At 36.3% G+C, this 16,416-nt stretch overlaps 2 protein-coding genes across 2 annotated transcripts in view; both read right to left on the bottom strand.

Annotated features, from left to right (window-relative positions):
• LOC104730710 (calcium-binding protein PBP1) lies at positions 5,276-5,963 on the bottom strand. Its single transcript, XM_010449910.2, has one exon. It carries the CDS (start codon positions 5,840-5,842, stop codon positions 5,444-5,446), a length of 399 nt encoding a protein of 132 aa, XP_010448212.1. The 5' UTR covers positions 5,843-5,963; the 3' UTR covers positions 5,276-5,443.
• Positions 8,337-16,416, bottom strand: part of LOC104730700 — a 12,088-nt gene continuing 4,008 nt past the window's right edge. Inside the window, 2 exon segments of the mRNA XM_010449899.2 lie at positions 8,337-8,964; positions 8,967-9,866. Coding sequence (XP_010448201.1) covers positions 8,351-8,964; positions 8,967-9,866 — 1,514 coding nt within the window. The 3' untranslated portion in view covers positions 8,337-8,350.

The following is a 16,416-nucleotide window of genomic DNA, read 5'->3' as shown; positions in this document are numbered from 1 at the left end:
ATATTCAAAATATGGCTGGTTTACACCTTATGCATTGTACATGTATATCGACCTGACTATTTGCATTTGTATTTCTCCTTTTGCAAGCATGCACCTGCAACATCTCCAAGACATAAATCCAAGGTGTAAACGTGATGCATCACTGTTATGGACTATGCATGCTAAGTATTTTGCTTCTTGGTTAAAAGAACAGGCAAGTAATTTCGTAAATTGTTTGTAAGATTGAGTATGGTTTAGCTGTCTATAAGTGACTGACTCTTATTGTTTTTAATTTGATAGATACCTATGGCTTCAAATAATCATGAGGATATAATTAAATGGTTGGCATATGGTCCAAGGTGTACTGCAAGGTCTTACACTGGCTACATAGTGAATGGGCTACGTTTTCACACAAGCTCACTTGAAAGGCAAAATCAGAATAGTGGGATTTATTATGAGGCAACGGCTATGTGTAGGTCTAGTGCTAAAGATACGTCCCAAGTAGTTGATCTGGTATCCTACTATGGGAGAGTAATTGACATAATATTGCTTGATTATAATGTGTTCTATGTTCCCATATTCCGGTGTCAATGGGCAGTAAGAGGTAACGGAGTTAAGATTGAAGATGGGTTCACACTTGTTAACTTGAATCAAAGCCAAGTCAGTTTTTTGAGGGATCCATATATACTAGCTTCTCAGGCAAAGCAAATCTTTTATTCAAGGGAAGATGATTCATCAAATTGGCATGTTGTTATGAGAAGTTCTTCACGGACATATAGTAAAGAAGATGATCAAGATGGACCTGTAGATATTGGTCCGTTGCCAGTAGATGTTGATATGGATGTTGAGCTGGATGAAGCTGAATATGCTAGAACTGATTGTGAAGGCATATATGTCTCAAATGTAGTGATTACATGTTTAATTTGTGTCTCCTCTTGCTTATGATTTTTGTTTATGTTTGTTAACTCATTGTGTGAATTTTTCTTGATATATGTTTAGCGTCAATATGATCTAACTCGTTTCTTCTTTGATGTAGGTCAATTAATATGGGTCGACCAAAGAAAAAGGGTGCACAAAAAAGAAGAAGAAGGTAGCAGATGATGAGCCAGAATTTATTCGTACTATGGAGCCCCCGACTGTAGCAGCTCAGCAGCCCATTAGCCAGGAGGAGCCCCCAACTGTAGCAGCTCAGCAGCCCAGCATGCAAGAAGAGCCCCCGACTGTAGCAGTTCAGCAGCCCAGCAGCCCTGTGGAGCCCCCGATTATAGCAGATGAGCAGCTAAATGAGGAAGAGCATGTAGGTGAGATTGAATTGGATGATGCCAATGAACGTCCTTCCAAGCGTAAGAGACAGAGAGGACCCACAAAGATGAAAAACATCACCAAGGATCCAACAGTTCGAGTAAGAGTTGACTACACCCTCATGGGAGAGCCTTATGGTCCAGGGTCAATTAAGCTTGCATCCTACGTTGGTGCATTGGCACGAGAACATGTTCCTATCAAAATTGATAATTGGAAAAAAGTTAGTGAAGATATGAAAACAGTTCTCTGGAAATCTGTACAGGTAACAATTTCATTAAAATATGCTTTTGTTTATTTAGAACATGCTAATTTTAAGCTTATTTAGAACATGCTAATGGTAACTGAGTGCAGGCAAGATTTGAGCTTGATGAAGAGTTTCAAAGGATTGCTGTGCTGAAGCAGATGGGAAATCTGTGGAGGGCATACAAGTCACGCATTGTCAGGCAGCTTAATGAGGCTAAGAATAACCAGCAGAGGATGAATCTGAGACCAATGAACATTTCTCCTATCGACTGGCGTAAATTTGTGAAAACAAAAACAAGCCAAGCCTTTAAGGTATTGTCTTTAAATTAGGTAAGTTTAATATTTGAGTGATGGTTAATAACATGTTTAAATGTTAGGTTGTGAGTGACACGGCTAAAGAAAGAAGGAAGAAACAGATCCCTCACACTACTAGTCGTAAAGGAATGGTCAGACTAACGGAAGAAATGGTAAGCTTACTACCATCTACGTTATTTGATCTGGTAATATCTACCTTGATAATTGATGTGTTGCTTTTTCATAGAAAGTTGAAAGCGAGGATCCATCTGAAGTGACAAGGCTAAAGGTTTGGGTTAAGTCGCGTACCAAAAAGGATGGTACACCAGTTAATACGAATGCCGCAGAAAAGATTGTAAATTCCAAATTGGCATGTCGCTTAGTTATTTGTTACCCATTAAATGTTGTGTATTTCCTCTTATGCAGAAAAAGGCAGCTGAACTGGTTGGTGCTGATGGTCCAACAAGTACAACAAATCCAGATGTAGATCATCTCTCCCAGCTTTTGGGACCTGACAATCCTGGTATACTGAGGGCAATGGGTAGAGGCATGAGTAAGACCAAATTAGCTTGTTTCCAAATTAAGAACAAATGTATGGCTGACATGCAAGAGAAGCAAGTTCAGTTAGTAAAGCAGGTCAATCAGTTGCAAAATGAAATTATGGATTTAAAGAAGCAGGTTAGTTAATTACATTGACAATTCTCATAGTATTCATTAACTTGCTAATTTATTAAATGGAATTTGACATTGCTTTCTTAAATTACAGGGACTAGAGCCTGAAATTGGTGAAAACTCAGCTCCAAGAGTAAGTGATTCCTTATTCTTATTATATAAGAACAGTTATTCCTTCAAGCTTATTTAAATTTCTAACTTATGTTTATTTTCAACTTCAACATTTGTAGAGTGTAAACAAAAAATCACGCCCTAGGTGTGTGTTGGTTGATTGGTCTGACACTGATGAAAACATTGCTGAGGGGCGTATTCTTTCTTCTGATCCTGATGACATAGTGAATGACTCTCGTCTAGGCCCTACGGATCTGAAAGTATTGGTTGAATCTGCTTCGAAACCAGATGCTTTCCTCTGGAGACCTGCAACTAAAATGTTTACTATTGCGGAAGCTGTTGGACAGATGATTGCATGGCCTGCAAATAAATGTGTTCTATTGGATAAAGAGATCCAAATAGAAGACATTGCGCCGAGGGTAAAATTTATTGTCATTTCCAGACAATTTCTTCTCCTTTACTATATTCTAATTTGAATTGTGTTTTACTGATTGTGTATGACAGGGCCTACATGGAAGTTCGCTGAACAAATGTCAACTACTGGATTTGTCTACGGATGAATTGATTGTTGCTGAGGGTCGTTGGCACACACAAGAACCATCTGCATTAGTTAATGGTCTTCCTATTGGGCCAAAAGCTGTTAAAGTATTCGTGGATTCAGTATGTCAACCTGAGACGTTCATATGGAGGCCTACAATGGACACGACATACCTGGAGGACTGTTTGATGACTTATGTAGCATGGCCTGCCCATAAAGTTGTTCGTCAGAATGGCGAGAGTTCTCCTATTCATAATCCTCTATCAACTAATATACCATCAGGTTCTACATCAACAGCAGCGGCAAAATCTGCAGCAACATGTCCTATTGAGGATGCAACAGGTCCAGGCTCTCCAATTAAGAAAACCCTACGGCATTCACAGGAATCTCAGGTAAATGTTTTCAATATGTTATGAAGTTGTTTCTGTCAAGTCATATGATTGTTGGTTGGCTTATATTATTTGGCATTGCAGCGTACCAATGAAGTTGTCTCAAAGGAAAATAAGAAGTGCAGACTGATGGATATTACCGGAAAGAAGCTGGTTGTTGCTGAAGGACGATGGGCAACAAACGATCCAGACCAAAAGGTTCACTTTGTTCGTTTGGGTTCTAATGCAGTTAAAGTGTGGGTAGATATTGTCAAGGTAAGCGATGCAGCAGTTTGGAGGCCATCAGAAGAAATCGAGATGATGGAAGATGCCCTTGGCACAGTCATTGCATGGCCTGAGGACAAAGTGATCATCATGTAAACCATGAGGTTTACTGTCTCCTACTTTAGACTTACAATCTATCTTATGGATTTGTTTTTTATTTTCAGACTTGTCTTGTTCCTTATGAATTTTAAACTTGTGTTATGTACTATGTAATATGTTTGATTGTGAAATGGTGAATTAGGGATTTAATATTAATACAGGTTCCGGATCACTTTCAAAATAACACGAAAACAGTGTTCTCAAAACACTTATAATCGCATCTAGAATCCTGCTATAACAGAATATATTATAGCATAAAGATATTGCTTACGAAAACTGAATTAAACCGTTTAACTAACGTTATGGTAGAATCACCTAACATAGCGTGTATAATGATTTATAACATTATCTTTAAAAATTTGAAAAGCGGGATAACATAGCATTTTTGTACTGCTATGGTATAATACTATACCATAGCATACGAATTATGCACTATCATATGTGAGGTACCTACAATAACAATGGCCTAACATAGCGTTTGTAAAAGAGCTATGAATTACATATTATAGCGTTTCTCTCGTGCTAACAATGTACATATTTGTTGTAGTGGGCATGGGTTGTTTATTTAGTTTCAGTTTAGTTTAATCGATCGTATCTTTTGTGTCGATTGTTTTTTAAATTAGTTTAGTACTCCCTCTGTATCAGAATACTTGATTTTTTAAGATTTTCACTAGGATTAAGAAAATAATTAATGTCATCCAAACAATACAAATGATTAACCCAAAACAATAAATGATGTATATAACCGTGTGCTTTTTTTTTTATGCTTAGAACAAATGGATTGATTTAATAGTTTATTTATAGTAAAAGCAAAATCATTAAATAGTTAGTTGATTTTGAAAATAAGAATGCATTAAATACTCTAAAAAATCAAGTATTCTGATACAAGAAAAAATCCTAGAACATCAAGTATTTTGATACAGAGGGAGTATTACACATTAAAGTTTCGAGGAGTATTAGTTGTTTGTTGTATATTTAGACTTTTATAAATTTTAAATGGTTAAACCATCGATCTGTTGAACCTCTCTCTCCGAGAAAGTTTCGACATGTATTTTCGCCAGCAAGCAACTGCTAGCTTTCTAATAAACTTTTTTATATATATAAAAAAAACTTTCTAAAATTCTAATCAAATAGGTTGTAAGACATGGTTTAGTTTGGTTCAATTTTTTGGGTTAAACCGTTAAAGTCTTTTTCTTCACCCTTGGCCAAATCTGATTTTCTTTGTATAACAAAAATCGCCAAAATTTTGTGACATTTATTTCACTCTGAAGATTTATTTATTAATCATTCTTTTTTTTTTTCGGTCAATGATTATTTTACCTATCCATATTTTACAAGACGAAGCCTAAACTAGAAAGTTTAAATAAGATTATCCTTTGCTATATTGTTTCTCGATATATAGTTTTTTTCCATATCGTATTATTCAAACAGTTTCTATGAGCTGTAACAATAATGGAAAATCAAAATAACATTATAAATTATTAAATTGTCTTCTTTTAATTTTGTAAGAAATTAGTTAAAAGACACTGACAGAGAAAGAAGGTTCTCTCTATCATTGCCGGTGACTACAATCGGAAAACTCTTCCTCAATCACCTCCGTCACAACACACCGTGACGCTTCCATCAGTTCAGGACTAAGTCTAAACATGAGAACACAAAACTCCATCTGATTCAACGCACCGTCTCGATCGAAATCTCCTTCGTTGATCATACATCGAACATCTTCGTCCGTTAGATCTCCGAGTCCAAGAACCGTGGATGCGTTTCTTCGTAAACTCTCGAACGTGATGACTCCTTTGTCTTTATCCATAAGAAGCTCGAACCCTTTGCATAGCTCTTCGATTAGACCTTCTCCACCGAGTTTTCCAGCCATTGTTGGAAAGAAATCTTGGAATTTAGTGGGTTCTTGATCTTGTTGGCTTGGTCTTGTTGAAGATTTAGGAGACGCCATTAGAGAAGAGAGGATTGAGAAAAAGTATTAGAATTTGAGAGAGACTGCTTGTTTGTGAGCAAGTTCTTTTGTATATAAAGATAGAGAATTTGGTATTTCCAAGAAGGAACATCCATGGAACTTGAAGCCAACTAAGCTATAGGTAAGAGAAGAAAAGATCTTTGAATTCTTGGCTTCTTCTTGGAAGCTCACGTAAGGTTATATTTGTCTTTTTCAGTATGGATGTGATTGTTCCCACGGGCGGTGCGTAGTGTGAAAAGCTAAGAGAAGAAAAAATTAAAGTAGTCTGTTCCTTCTTTTTCTTTATATGGAAATAAAAGTTAGATTTCGAATGTGAAGTTTATGCGACTTTCTTAGGCAAGTGACTTTAGATTCCATTGATTGAGGAAAGGTCAAAAAAAAAAAAAGAATCCTTTTTAGTAGATTCCATTGATCAAGGAACGTTCTTCTCTATTTTGTTATAATTTAAATAATATTCATTAAAATATTCCTCAATAACAACACTTTCACCAATAGAGCATAATTCTAACCAATACTGTTTGGGGTGAACGGGAACATTCGACGGCACGGTGAACAACCAAAAACCACGACAATGCTCACTAAAACTATCGATCACATGGTATAGCAATCGACTGTCAAGTGTCAACCATAAAGGAACTGGACTAACGCAAACTTCACGATGGCTTTGTGTTGTTGGTTTGGTTCATCGTGACAAGTCTAATCTTTATCTTTGACTTATTTTTCAATATTTTTAATATATCTTTTTTTCTAGACGTATTTAATTTATACAGAGTTATTTGGTTTAATTTTTTTTTGCATTTGTTCAAAAAAAAGAAGAGAAGGTATCCTACTGTATTAATTGAGAAGTACAAATATAAAACTAATCTTAAATGTGTAAAAAATTACATTCAATTGCCATTAGAAAATTTTAATTAAGCTTAATTAATTAATTTATTATAAACATAATTAACTAAAAAATAAAAAAACACTCACAGATCAAATACTAAAAAATCTAAAACAATAAAAATAAAAATATTTTATCTCTCTAATAAAAAAACACTCACAGATCAAATACTAAAAAATCTAAAACAATAAAAATAAAAATATTTTCTCTCTCTAATAAATTATGAACGAAATTAGTAAATATTTTTTTTTTAAAAGTATAAACCAATCAGTTTTAAAAACTAAGATTTTATATCCAAATATACAATATAATTATTTTTGATAACAAAATTTGAAGATTTTAAATTATGATTCTCCTAATATCTTTATTTTATTTTATTTACGAATTGTTTGGAATTTTCATATAATACTTATTATTAATAAAATGCAGAATTTTTTCTGCATATGTTGTGATTTGAATTTTTAAAAACAAAAATATATCACTCAATCTATGAAAAATGTGTGTTTTAATTTTTACATTGGCGGGTTGGTAAAACTAAATTTATATAGATGATAAATTATAATTTTTATATTTAATTTTCTAGATTAAACTTTTAGATTAAACTTTCTATGCAACTAAATTTATTTTCTCACAATAATAATAATAAAATTACTATTTTATATTTTACAAAATAAAGATGCAAATACAACAAACAAACAATAGAAAACTGTAATAATACGTCAAAAATAAAATACTATAATATTCTAAAATAATTAGTATTCAAATAGACTAATAGATTTATAAAACAATTAAAATAAATATTATCTCAAACAAAATAACATTTTTTAAAAAATATAACAATAAATTTTATTATTATATTATAAATTTTTTTAAAAATGTTGACCCGTGCTTAAAGCACGGAATATCTCCTAGTATAAATTATTTTTCTTGATATAAATGTAGTTTAGGTGAGAAAAGTCTCCAAAATAACACGTTCACGAATTCATAGTGACTTTTGGGTGCGATAATAAATTAAGAAATCGAGTTTTTTTGGTCGCTTATTGGAAGACATTAATCTCTTCACATCTTGATTGAAACTTCGTTGTGGTAGACAGAATATTCCACTTGGTCTGCCCGTTCTATCGCATGCCTTTGTTTTTTTTATCATTGATTACTTCAACCAAATCTCTTCCTCATTGGATAATTTAATCACTATCGTTATCCATAATCTTACTCAATAATGAAATGGTTTATTTTCTTCAAAATTCATGAACCTCAACCGCAATATGAACCGGGTTCGTACAAAGAACATTGAATTTTGATTGATTGACTCGGTCAATTCTCTTTTTTTTATTAACATACTAGATCAAGATTCAAATCAAATAATAAACTTCTGAGCAGATCTTTCGGGATCGATCGAACATTTTATTCAAATTTTAATATTATGTATCAAACACTTAATTTGGGTAAATAAAATAACATGACTTGTAGTGAAGCATATACAGTATAAACATGCAAAGTCAATATATTATATACGAAATCTGATGAAAATTATCATCATATGAAAGTCTTTATTTTGTTATCTTTACATCTTTATTTCTATATGATTGACGCAATTATAAAGTTTATGTGGAAACGATTCTAATGTTCTTATATGCTTTAAAATTAGAGAAACAAAATTCCTCTAAACCCTCAAAGATGGGAACCAAACACTCTTGCAAACTCACTGACACGGTGTCGTTTAACTCTCTTATCATTCTCCCACGCTGTTCTGTTTCTTGCGTCACACTCTCTCTCAAAGACGGCAACTCCGGTCCAAGCATCATGTTTGCCGTCCGACCAGAATTAGTTTCCGGAAAAACAACCGCAGTTCCCCAAATCTCCTCCACTTCTTTCGTCTTCTTCTCTAACTCCTTAGACAATGTCTCTGTTCTCATCCTCTGTTTCTCTTCCTCTACTTGCTTAAACCCTAACCCTTGAAATCTCGATCTCATTTCGTCAACAGCACTCAACACTTTAATCTCATCAACATTCTCAATCTCTCTTAACCAATCGCTGCAAACCTTAAATATCTTAGGAGCCTCGGTCTCCGTTTCATCTTCGTCCTCCATGATGTTTCGGTTAAGCCACCTGTTCAAGAGGTTAACGAAACCTCTTTGTTTATCGATGTAACCTCTCAAAGATTCTTTGTATCTTCTAATTTGTTCTTCAACCTTATGCGTAGCTTTCCTCGAGCTCAATCATTTTCAACAATATGAACACAAGACTTACTTCTAGTGATCACTCGAAACTGCTTGTGGTGACATTTCGCCAAGAATCTCCACATCTTTTGGAATCCATTGATGATCTCAATCACCTGAACCGAAAGCTCGTCATCTCTTATCTTATGAATTCTCATCGAAATCGATTCAACTGCTCTAACCGAGTCATTAATCTTGGATAACAGGCGTTTAAGCACAGTCTCGGCCTCGTCAATGTCGCTCGATTCTGCTCCGTTGTTATCAAGAGTCTGAACAATCTTGTACGCTTAGTCATAAGAAACCCTAAGATTTTCTTCAACTTTAACTTTTGCATGAAGCTTCTTTTCCCACATATAAAGCTTCTCTAATGTCATGGAGAGTGTAACAGCAGTATCATCAAAGCGAAAACAGCGTGTCGACGGCAAATCACGAGTCGAATTCCCGGAACTACCAAGTACCTTTGAAGCAAATCCCTTGAACTGTGATCCTAAAGGTTGATGGTGATCAACTCTGCTAACTTGAAGCAACTCGGAGACTTCATTATTATTACTCTTAGCTTTCTCGCTTATACGATTGATCCTTTCTACTACATTCCTAAGATCAGTCAAGGACAAACCAGATGTTTCCGAAAAAGTAGAAGAAGAAGATTCATACGCTTCATCAAAACCATCCTCCTCATCTGATCTTGTCACTTCTTCAGTAACACTCTCTGGAGTTGTTCCTTCCGTCTCCTGCGCGCAAGTTTCATTAGAATCGTCAACCTCACTTGAAACTTGACCATTACAAGTGTTTGCTTCGACTTCTATCTTATCAACTCCACTATCAGCTGAAGAGCTTGCTTTAGCATTATTCTTCTTCTTCTTCTTCTTCTTCTTTTGATTCTTTCTTATAAGAGTACTACCTGTTGGAACTACACTTTTGACAACATGGCTTTAGCCAACTTTCCGGTGACTTTTCCGGTGACGTCCGTCATTGGAATGACCAGTTTAAGGACTCATTGGATTCCTTGTAATGAGCACTATAACATAGTGTAATTACTTGTCAAAAGCAAAGTTATAATGAATGAGAAATTAATCTCCAAAGTGGTTAGCTTGAAAGCTTATGGGATGAGGATATTACGTTGCATGGACCAGACTTGGTTTAATATTTTGGAGTAAATTTATTTGCAACTTATATTACATTTCATGTTACGTATGTTGCATATAATATTCAAAATCTTATTTGCAAAGTCAAATCGAGTTTGTTGTGTTTAAAAACAAACAAAGTCGAAGTCTTATCAACTCAAACGGAAGAATAAGTCGCTCCTGAGATCTCGCCAACGTGTGAGACTTGATCGCATCTCTCCTCTCCTCAACTTCCCGAGATATCAGTCCACGAGCCCATATTTTGTGGAGAGCATCTCGTCCTCCTCTCCATATAGAAACAGAGCTCTCTCGTTTCATTGTTTCACACTTGCGACAAAACAAAAACTCTGAAACTGCAAAAGTCCAACTCTCTCTCACTCCTCTTTCTCTCACTAGAAACGTAAGTATTATCAAGAGTGTATCGTTGAGCCAACGTTTGTTTGAGTCCGTAACCAAGTGTTGTGATACAGTCTCGTCTCGGTTGTATCCTGGGATCCATGTACTCACTAAACCGCCACACTACGGGAGCTACTTTGGGATAAGGAAAGAGATCATATCTCGCCTCCGAGAATCTGCTTCTACTCCTTTCTTTTATCGATTTACATAGGTGTTATAATCGTTATCTCATATTTAGATTTTTGCGGTCCTATAGTCTTAACCCAAAGTAAAGATTCGTTTTCTACATATAGTTTAAAACGGATCTTACGACGCGAACAGTTGATAACGATTAATGCCGTATTGTAAGCGATGTTTGAACGTTTTATGTGAAGGCCTTTGGGTGTGTTTCGCAAAAACGCTTCAAGACTCTCGAGATTTCAAAACAGTTTCCATGAAGACCATGCATGTGGTAGTTTCGTGAAACAGTTTTTTCGAGCAATCAATTTTTTTTTTCTACGATGCTTTAGTGTGACGTATACAACGTACTATAATAGCTATCTACAGAAAATAATTAGGGGGTGTATTCAATCTAACATTTCAAATGATTTGAGTTTTTATGAGATTTTAAATGATTTTGATGATTTTAGGAGAGTTGATATGATTTATTGTAAAATTCTTTCAAATCTCACCTAAAACCATGAGATTTGGATTTCTGTATTTTTAACTAAACAAATCCCCTCAAATCCTCCAGAATCTCTAAAAATTATTAAAATCTAAATCCACAGTCTATTTTGAATAATAGTGGATTTTAAAGTAATTTTTTAAATCATCAGTTCAATAACAATGGATTTTAAAGTAAATTTTTAAATAACAGTTCAATAACAGAAGATTTTAATAGATTTTTTAAAATCTATGATTGAATAACATAGGATTTGTAAATTTTACACAAATCACTTAAAATGTCAAGTTGAATACACCCCCTTAATTTCTAGCAAATTAAATTAATTTCATTATTCAATTATTTAATTGCTAACTATTGATTAATAAATATATTTGTTCACAAATATTGACATATTTTTGTCTTTTTTGAACAGATGACTAACGGTGTTGAAAACAACAACAACAACGGAGGTGCTGAGGAACTTCGTGAGTCGACAACCCGACCCGGGAATGGTCCACCACCTGCTCCTCTCTTACCGACCGAGCTGAAACCGAGCATCCCGAGCTCTGCAGTGACGCCCAACAAGTTTGATGGCACAAACTTTGAATCGTGGCAACAAAAGATGCACTTCTTCTTGTGTACACTCAACCTGCAGAAGTTTCTCACCGAGGATGCTCCGGCACTGCCTGTTGATAACAACGACGTGCATGCGTATGCAAGTGTCGATGCATGGCATCACTTGGATTACTTGTGCAAAAATGCCATCTTTGTGCACATGGAGGAAAAGCTGTTCAAGGCGTTTAACAAAGCACTAACCTCCAAGGTTCTCTGGAATCTTCTAGAAACCAAGTACAAAGTCTACAATGTGGGCTCAGGGAAACATGCCACAAGGGAGTTTCTCAACTACCAGATGGTGGATTCCAGGCCCATAATGGACCAAGTACATGAGCTTCAAGTGCTTGCACAACAGTTAGCTGATGAAGGAATGAACATATGTGAGACATTCACAGTAAATTGCTTCATCGAGAAGCTACCTCCAAGTTGGAGCGACTTCAAGCACTATCTGGATCACACGCAGAAGCCAATCACCTTGCTCAACCTAATCTCAAGGCTGCAAAACCAATCAACTGAACGTGACAACGCTGTGTCCGTCATTGATGAGAATGCAAATATGGCTGAGTATAGGAGAAAAGGAAAAGCCAAGGTTGTCTACGGCAACAAAGGAGCTTCACCAAAAAAGGCTGTACCAGGCAAGACGGAACCTCAGTCCTCCACGTTCTTCAAGAAGCAAGGCGGGGCTAAGAAGTTTGCTAGAAAGTGCTGCTACTGTGGCAAGAAAGGTCACAAAACCGTTGAATGTCGCGGCAAAGACAAGGGTAAAAATCAAGCCAATTTGACTGAAGAGGACTTGTGTGCGGTCGTCACGGAAGCAAATGTGGTGATGAACAATGAGAACCCAAGGGAGTGGTGGTACGACACTGGAGCCACTACCCACATCTGCATTCACAGAGACATGTTCAACACTTATCAGAAATCCAAATCTGGTGAGAATCTGATGATGGGCAATGTGTCTCACTCCAAGATCGTTGGAACCGGAAAGGTGGTCTTGAAGATGACTTCCAGAATGGCCGTCACGCTCCACAACGTGAAGCATGTTCCAGACATGAGGAAGAATATGGTCTCTGGGACCCTATTGAGCAAGCATGGCTTTGCTGCTAACCTTGCGTCCAATCAGATGACTTTGAGTAAGAATGGTGTCTTTATTGGCAAAGGTTTTGTTAAGGGAGGACTTGTTAAGCTGTGTGTTGCAACAATCCTTAAGAAAAATGATGTAGCTTCTACTTCTGTTTCAAACAATTCCATGAATAAAAATTCAGTTGCTTATTTGGTTGAGTCTTCTACTTTATGGCATGAACGGTTAGGACATGTGAATTATAAATCTATGCAAAGATTAATTAATTTGAACTTAATCCCCAAATGCAAAATAAGCAGNACATGTGAATTATAAATCTATGCAAAGATTAATTAATTTGAACCTAATCCCCAAATGCAAAATAAGCAAAGAAAAATGTGAAGTATGCGTTCAAGCGAAACTCACAAAAACACCATCACCTCGTGTTGAAAGAGCAACCCAACCTCTAGAATTAATACACACAGATTTGTGCGATTTAAAATACGTACAATCTAGAGGCGGTAAAAAGTATTTTGTTACTTTCATAGATGATTGTACAAAATATTGCTACGTTTATTTGTTACGTAGTAAAGACGAAGTCTTGGAGAAATTTAAAGAATATAAAACCGAAGTTGAAAATCAACTCTCAAAAACTATCAAGGTAGTAAGAAGTGATAGAGGAGGCAAGTATGATGGACCTTTTAATGATTTTTGTCAAGAAAATGGTATTATACATCAAACTACTGCTCCCACCGGAATCTAACGGAGTTGCGGAACGAAAAAACCAAACTCTGAAAGAAATGATGAATGCAATGTTGCTGGAATCGGGGTTACCACAGAACCTGTGGGGGGAAGCTTTGCTTACCACCAACCTCATTCTGAATAAAATACCGCAGAAAACAACCGGCGATACGCCTTATCAACTTTGGAAAGGAAATGTACCATCGTACAAATACCTAAAAGTGTGGGGGTGCCTCGCTAAAGTCGCAGTGCCACCTCCAAAGAAGGTTACTGTCGGACCTAAAACCGTTGATTGTATTTTTATTGGATATGCACACAACAGTAGTGCTTATCGGTTTCTGGTTCACAAATCAGATATTCCGAATATTCATGTTAATACAATAATGGAATCAAGAAATGCGTCTTTCTTTGAAAATATTTTCCCGTGTAAGGATACACAAAATCTGAAACGCACTTGGGAAGAGAGAGATGCAATCACCACTACTAATGAGGCCAGTACCTCTGGTACCTCGGTAAAACAAGTAGAAAAAGAACCTAGACGTAGCAAACGAGCTCGCCAGGGAAAAACTTACAGTGAAGATTTCCTGATGGTTCTTCTTGCAGAGAATNGCGGAACGAAAAAACCAAACTCTGAAAGAAATGATGAATGCAATGTTGCTGGAATCGGGGTTACCACAGAACCTGTGGGGGGAAGCTTTGCTTACCACCAACCTCATTCTGAATAAAATACCGCAGAAAACAACCGGCGATACGCCTTATCAACTTTGGAAAGGAAATGTACCATCGTACAAATACCTAAAAGTGTGGGGGTGCCTCGCTAAAGTCGCAGTGCCACCTCCAAAGAAGGTTACTGTCGGACCTAAAACCGTTGATTGTATTTTTATTGGATATGCACACAACAGTAGTGCTTATCGGTTTCTGGTTCACAAATCAGATATTCCGAATATTCATGTTAATACAATAATGGAATCAAGAAATGCGTCTTTCTTTGAAAATATTTTCCCGTGTAAGGATACACAAAATCTGAAACGCACTTGGGAAGAGAGAGATGCAATCACCACTACTAATGAGGCCAGTACCTCTGGTACCTCGGTAAAACAAGTAGAAAAAGAACCTAGACGTAGCAAACGAGCTCGCCAGGGAAAAACTTACGGTGAAGATTTCTTGATGGTTCTTCTTGCAGAGAACGAACCAAGAACATATAATGAAGCCATGACTACACCCAACGCTCCTCTATGGAAGGAAGCCGTTAATAGTGAGATCAACTCCATTATGCAAAATCATACATGGGAGATAGTTGACCTACCTAAAGGGTTTAAACCACTAGGGTGTAAATGGATATTCAGAACAAAATTAAAAACCGATGGCTCTATTGATAAGTACAAAGCTAGACTTGTGGTGCAAGGATTCCGACAAAAAGAAGGTCTGGATTTCTTTGACACCTATTCTCCTATAACGAGAATAACATCAATTAGAATGCTAATCGGGATTGCAGCGTTAAGAGACCTGGAAATCCATCAAATGGATGTAAAAACCGCCTTTCTAAATGGTGATTTAGAAGAGGAAATTTATATAAAATAACCTGAAGGGTTTGTTGCTCCAGGACAAGAAAATAAAGTCTGTAGACTGGTGAAGTCGTTGTATGGACTTAAACAAGCTCCAAAACAATGGCATGAAAAATTTGACAATGTAATGATGTCAAATGGTTTCAAGATAAATGAATGTGATAAGTGCATATACATTAAAACTACTCCTAGTGGGTATGTTTTGTTATGTTTGTACGTTGATGACATGCTCATCATTGGTAGCAATAAAAACATAATCCAACAAACCAAAAATATGCTTCATGGTCAATTTGACATGAAAGATATGGGTTTAGCGGATGTCATTCTAGGGATTAAAATCACTAGAACCGCTGACGGAATTATTCTGTCACAGGCACATTATGCTGAAAAGATACTTGAGCGGTTTAAAAACTACTCAAAAGGAAAAGCAAAAACTCCTGTAGATCATGAACTTCACTTGACCAAAAACACGGGTGAAGCGGTGTCACAGATAGAGTATGCTAGGGTGATCGGAAGTCTCATGTACTTATCAAATTGTACAAGACCCGATCTCGCGCACGCAGTCAACGTTCTAAGTCGTTACACCAGTAATCCAGGTCATAAACACTGGCAAGCCATAAGAAGAGTATTAAATTACATAAGATACACAAAAACTTATGGGCTGCACTATGGTAAAGAACCAGCAGTTTTAGAAGGGTACAGTGACGCCAATTGGATAGCTGATTCCAAAAACTCAAAATCCACAAGTGGATATGTCTTTACTTTAGGAGGTGCAGCAGTATCATGGAAATCTGCGAAACAGACTCTAACGGCTGGATCAACCATGGAGTCGGAGTTTATAGCTTTAGATAAAGCCGCAGAAGAAGCAGACTGGCTTCGTAATTTTTTAGAAGATATTCCGATGTGGGAAAAACCTGTGCCGGCATTACGTGTACACTGCGATAGCCAATCGGCTATTGCTCGAGCACACAATACTCACTACAATGGCAAGAACCATCATATTAGAAGACGTCATAAGACCATTAGAAACTTGATCACTACTAGTGTAATTACAGTAGATTATATAAATACAATTTTTAATCTTGCGGACCCCTTTACTAAAGGGCTAGCTAGAGATCAAGTTGTAAAATCATCAAGAGGAATGGGTCTAAAGCCTACAATCTAAGAGGATGTTTGATGGAAACCCCACCTAAATGACTGGAGATCCCAAGAATTAGGTTCAAAGGGAAAACTAAATCAAACAAAATCAATCTGGAGTACTGTATGACTAATAGTCACAGCCCAGTTCCTAAGATGAAAAACAGTACTTC

The sequence above is a fragment of the Camelina sativa genome, chromosome 2, assembly GCF_000633955.1.
Source record: "Camelina sativa cultivar DH55 chromosome 2, Cs, whole genome shotgun sequence".
Lineage (NCBI taxonomy): Eukaryota > Viridiplantae > Streptophyta > Magnoliopsida > Brassicales > Brassicaceae > Camelina > Camelina sativa.
Note: the sequence above shows the minus strand (reverse complement) of the source record. Positions and strands in the feature narration are given on the sequence as shown.

What these genes read in the sequence shown, in the direction of transcription:
- LOC104730710 (XM_010449910.2), bottom strand. Translation starts at nt 5,842, where the DNA reads ATGGCGTCTCCTAAATCTTCAACAAGACCAAGCCAACAAGATCAAGAA.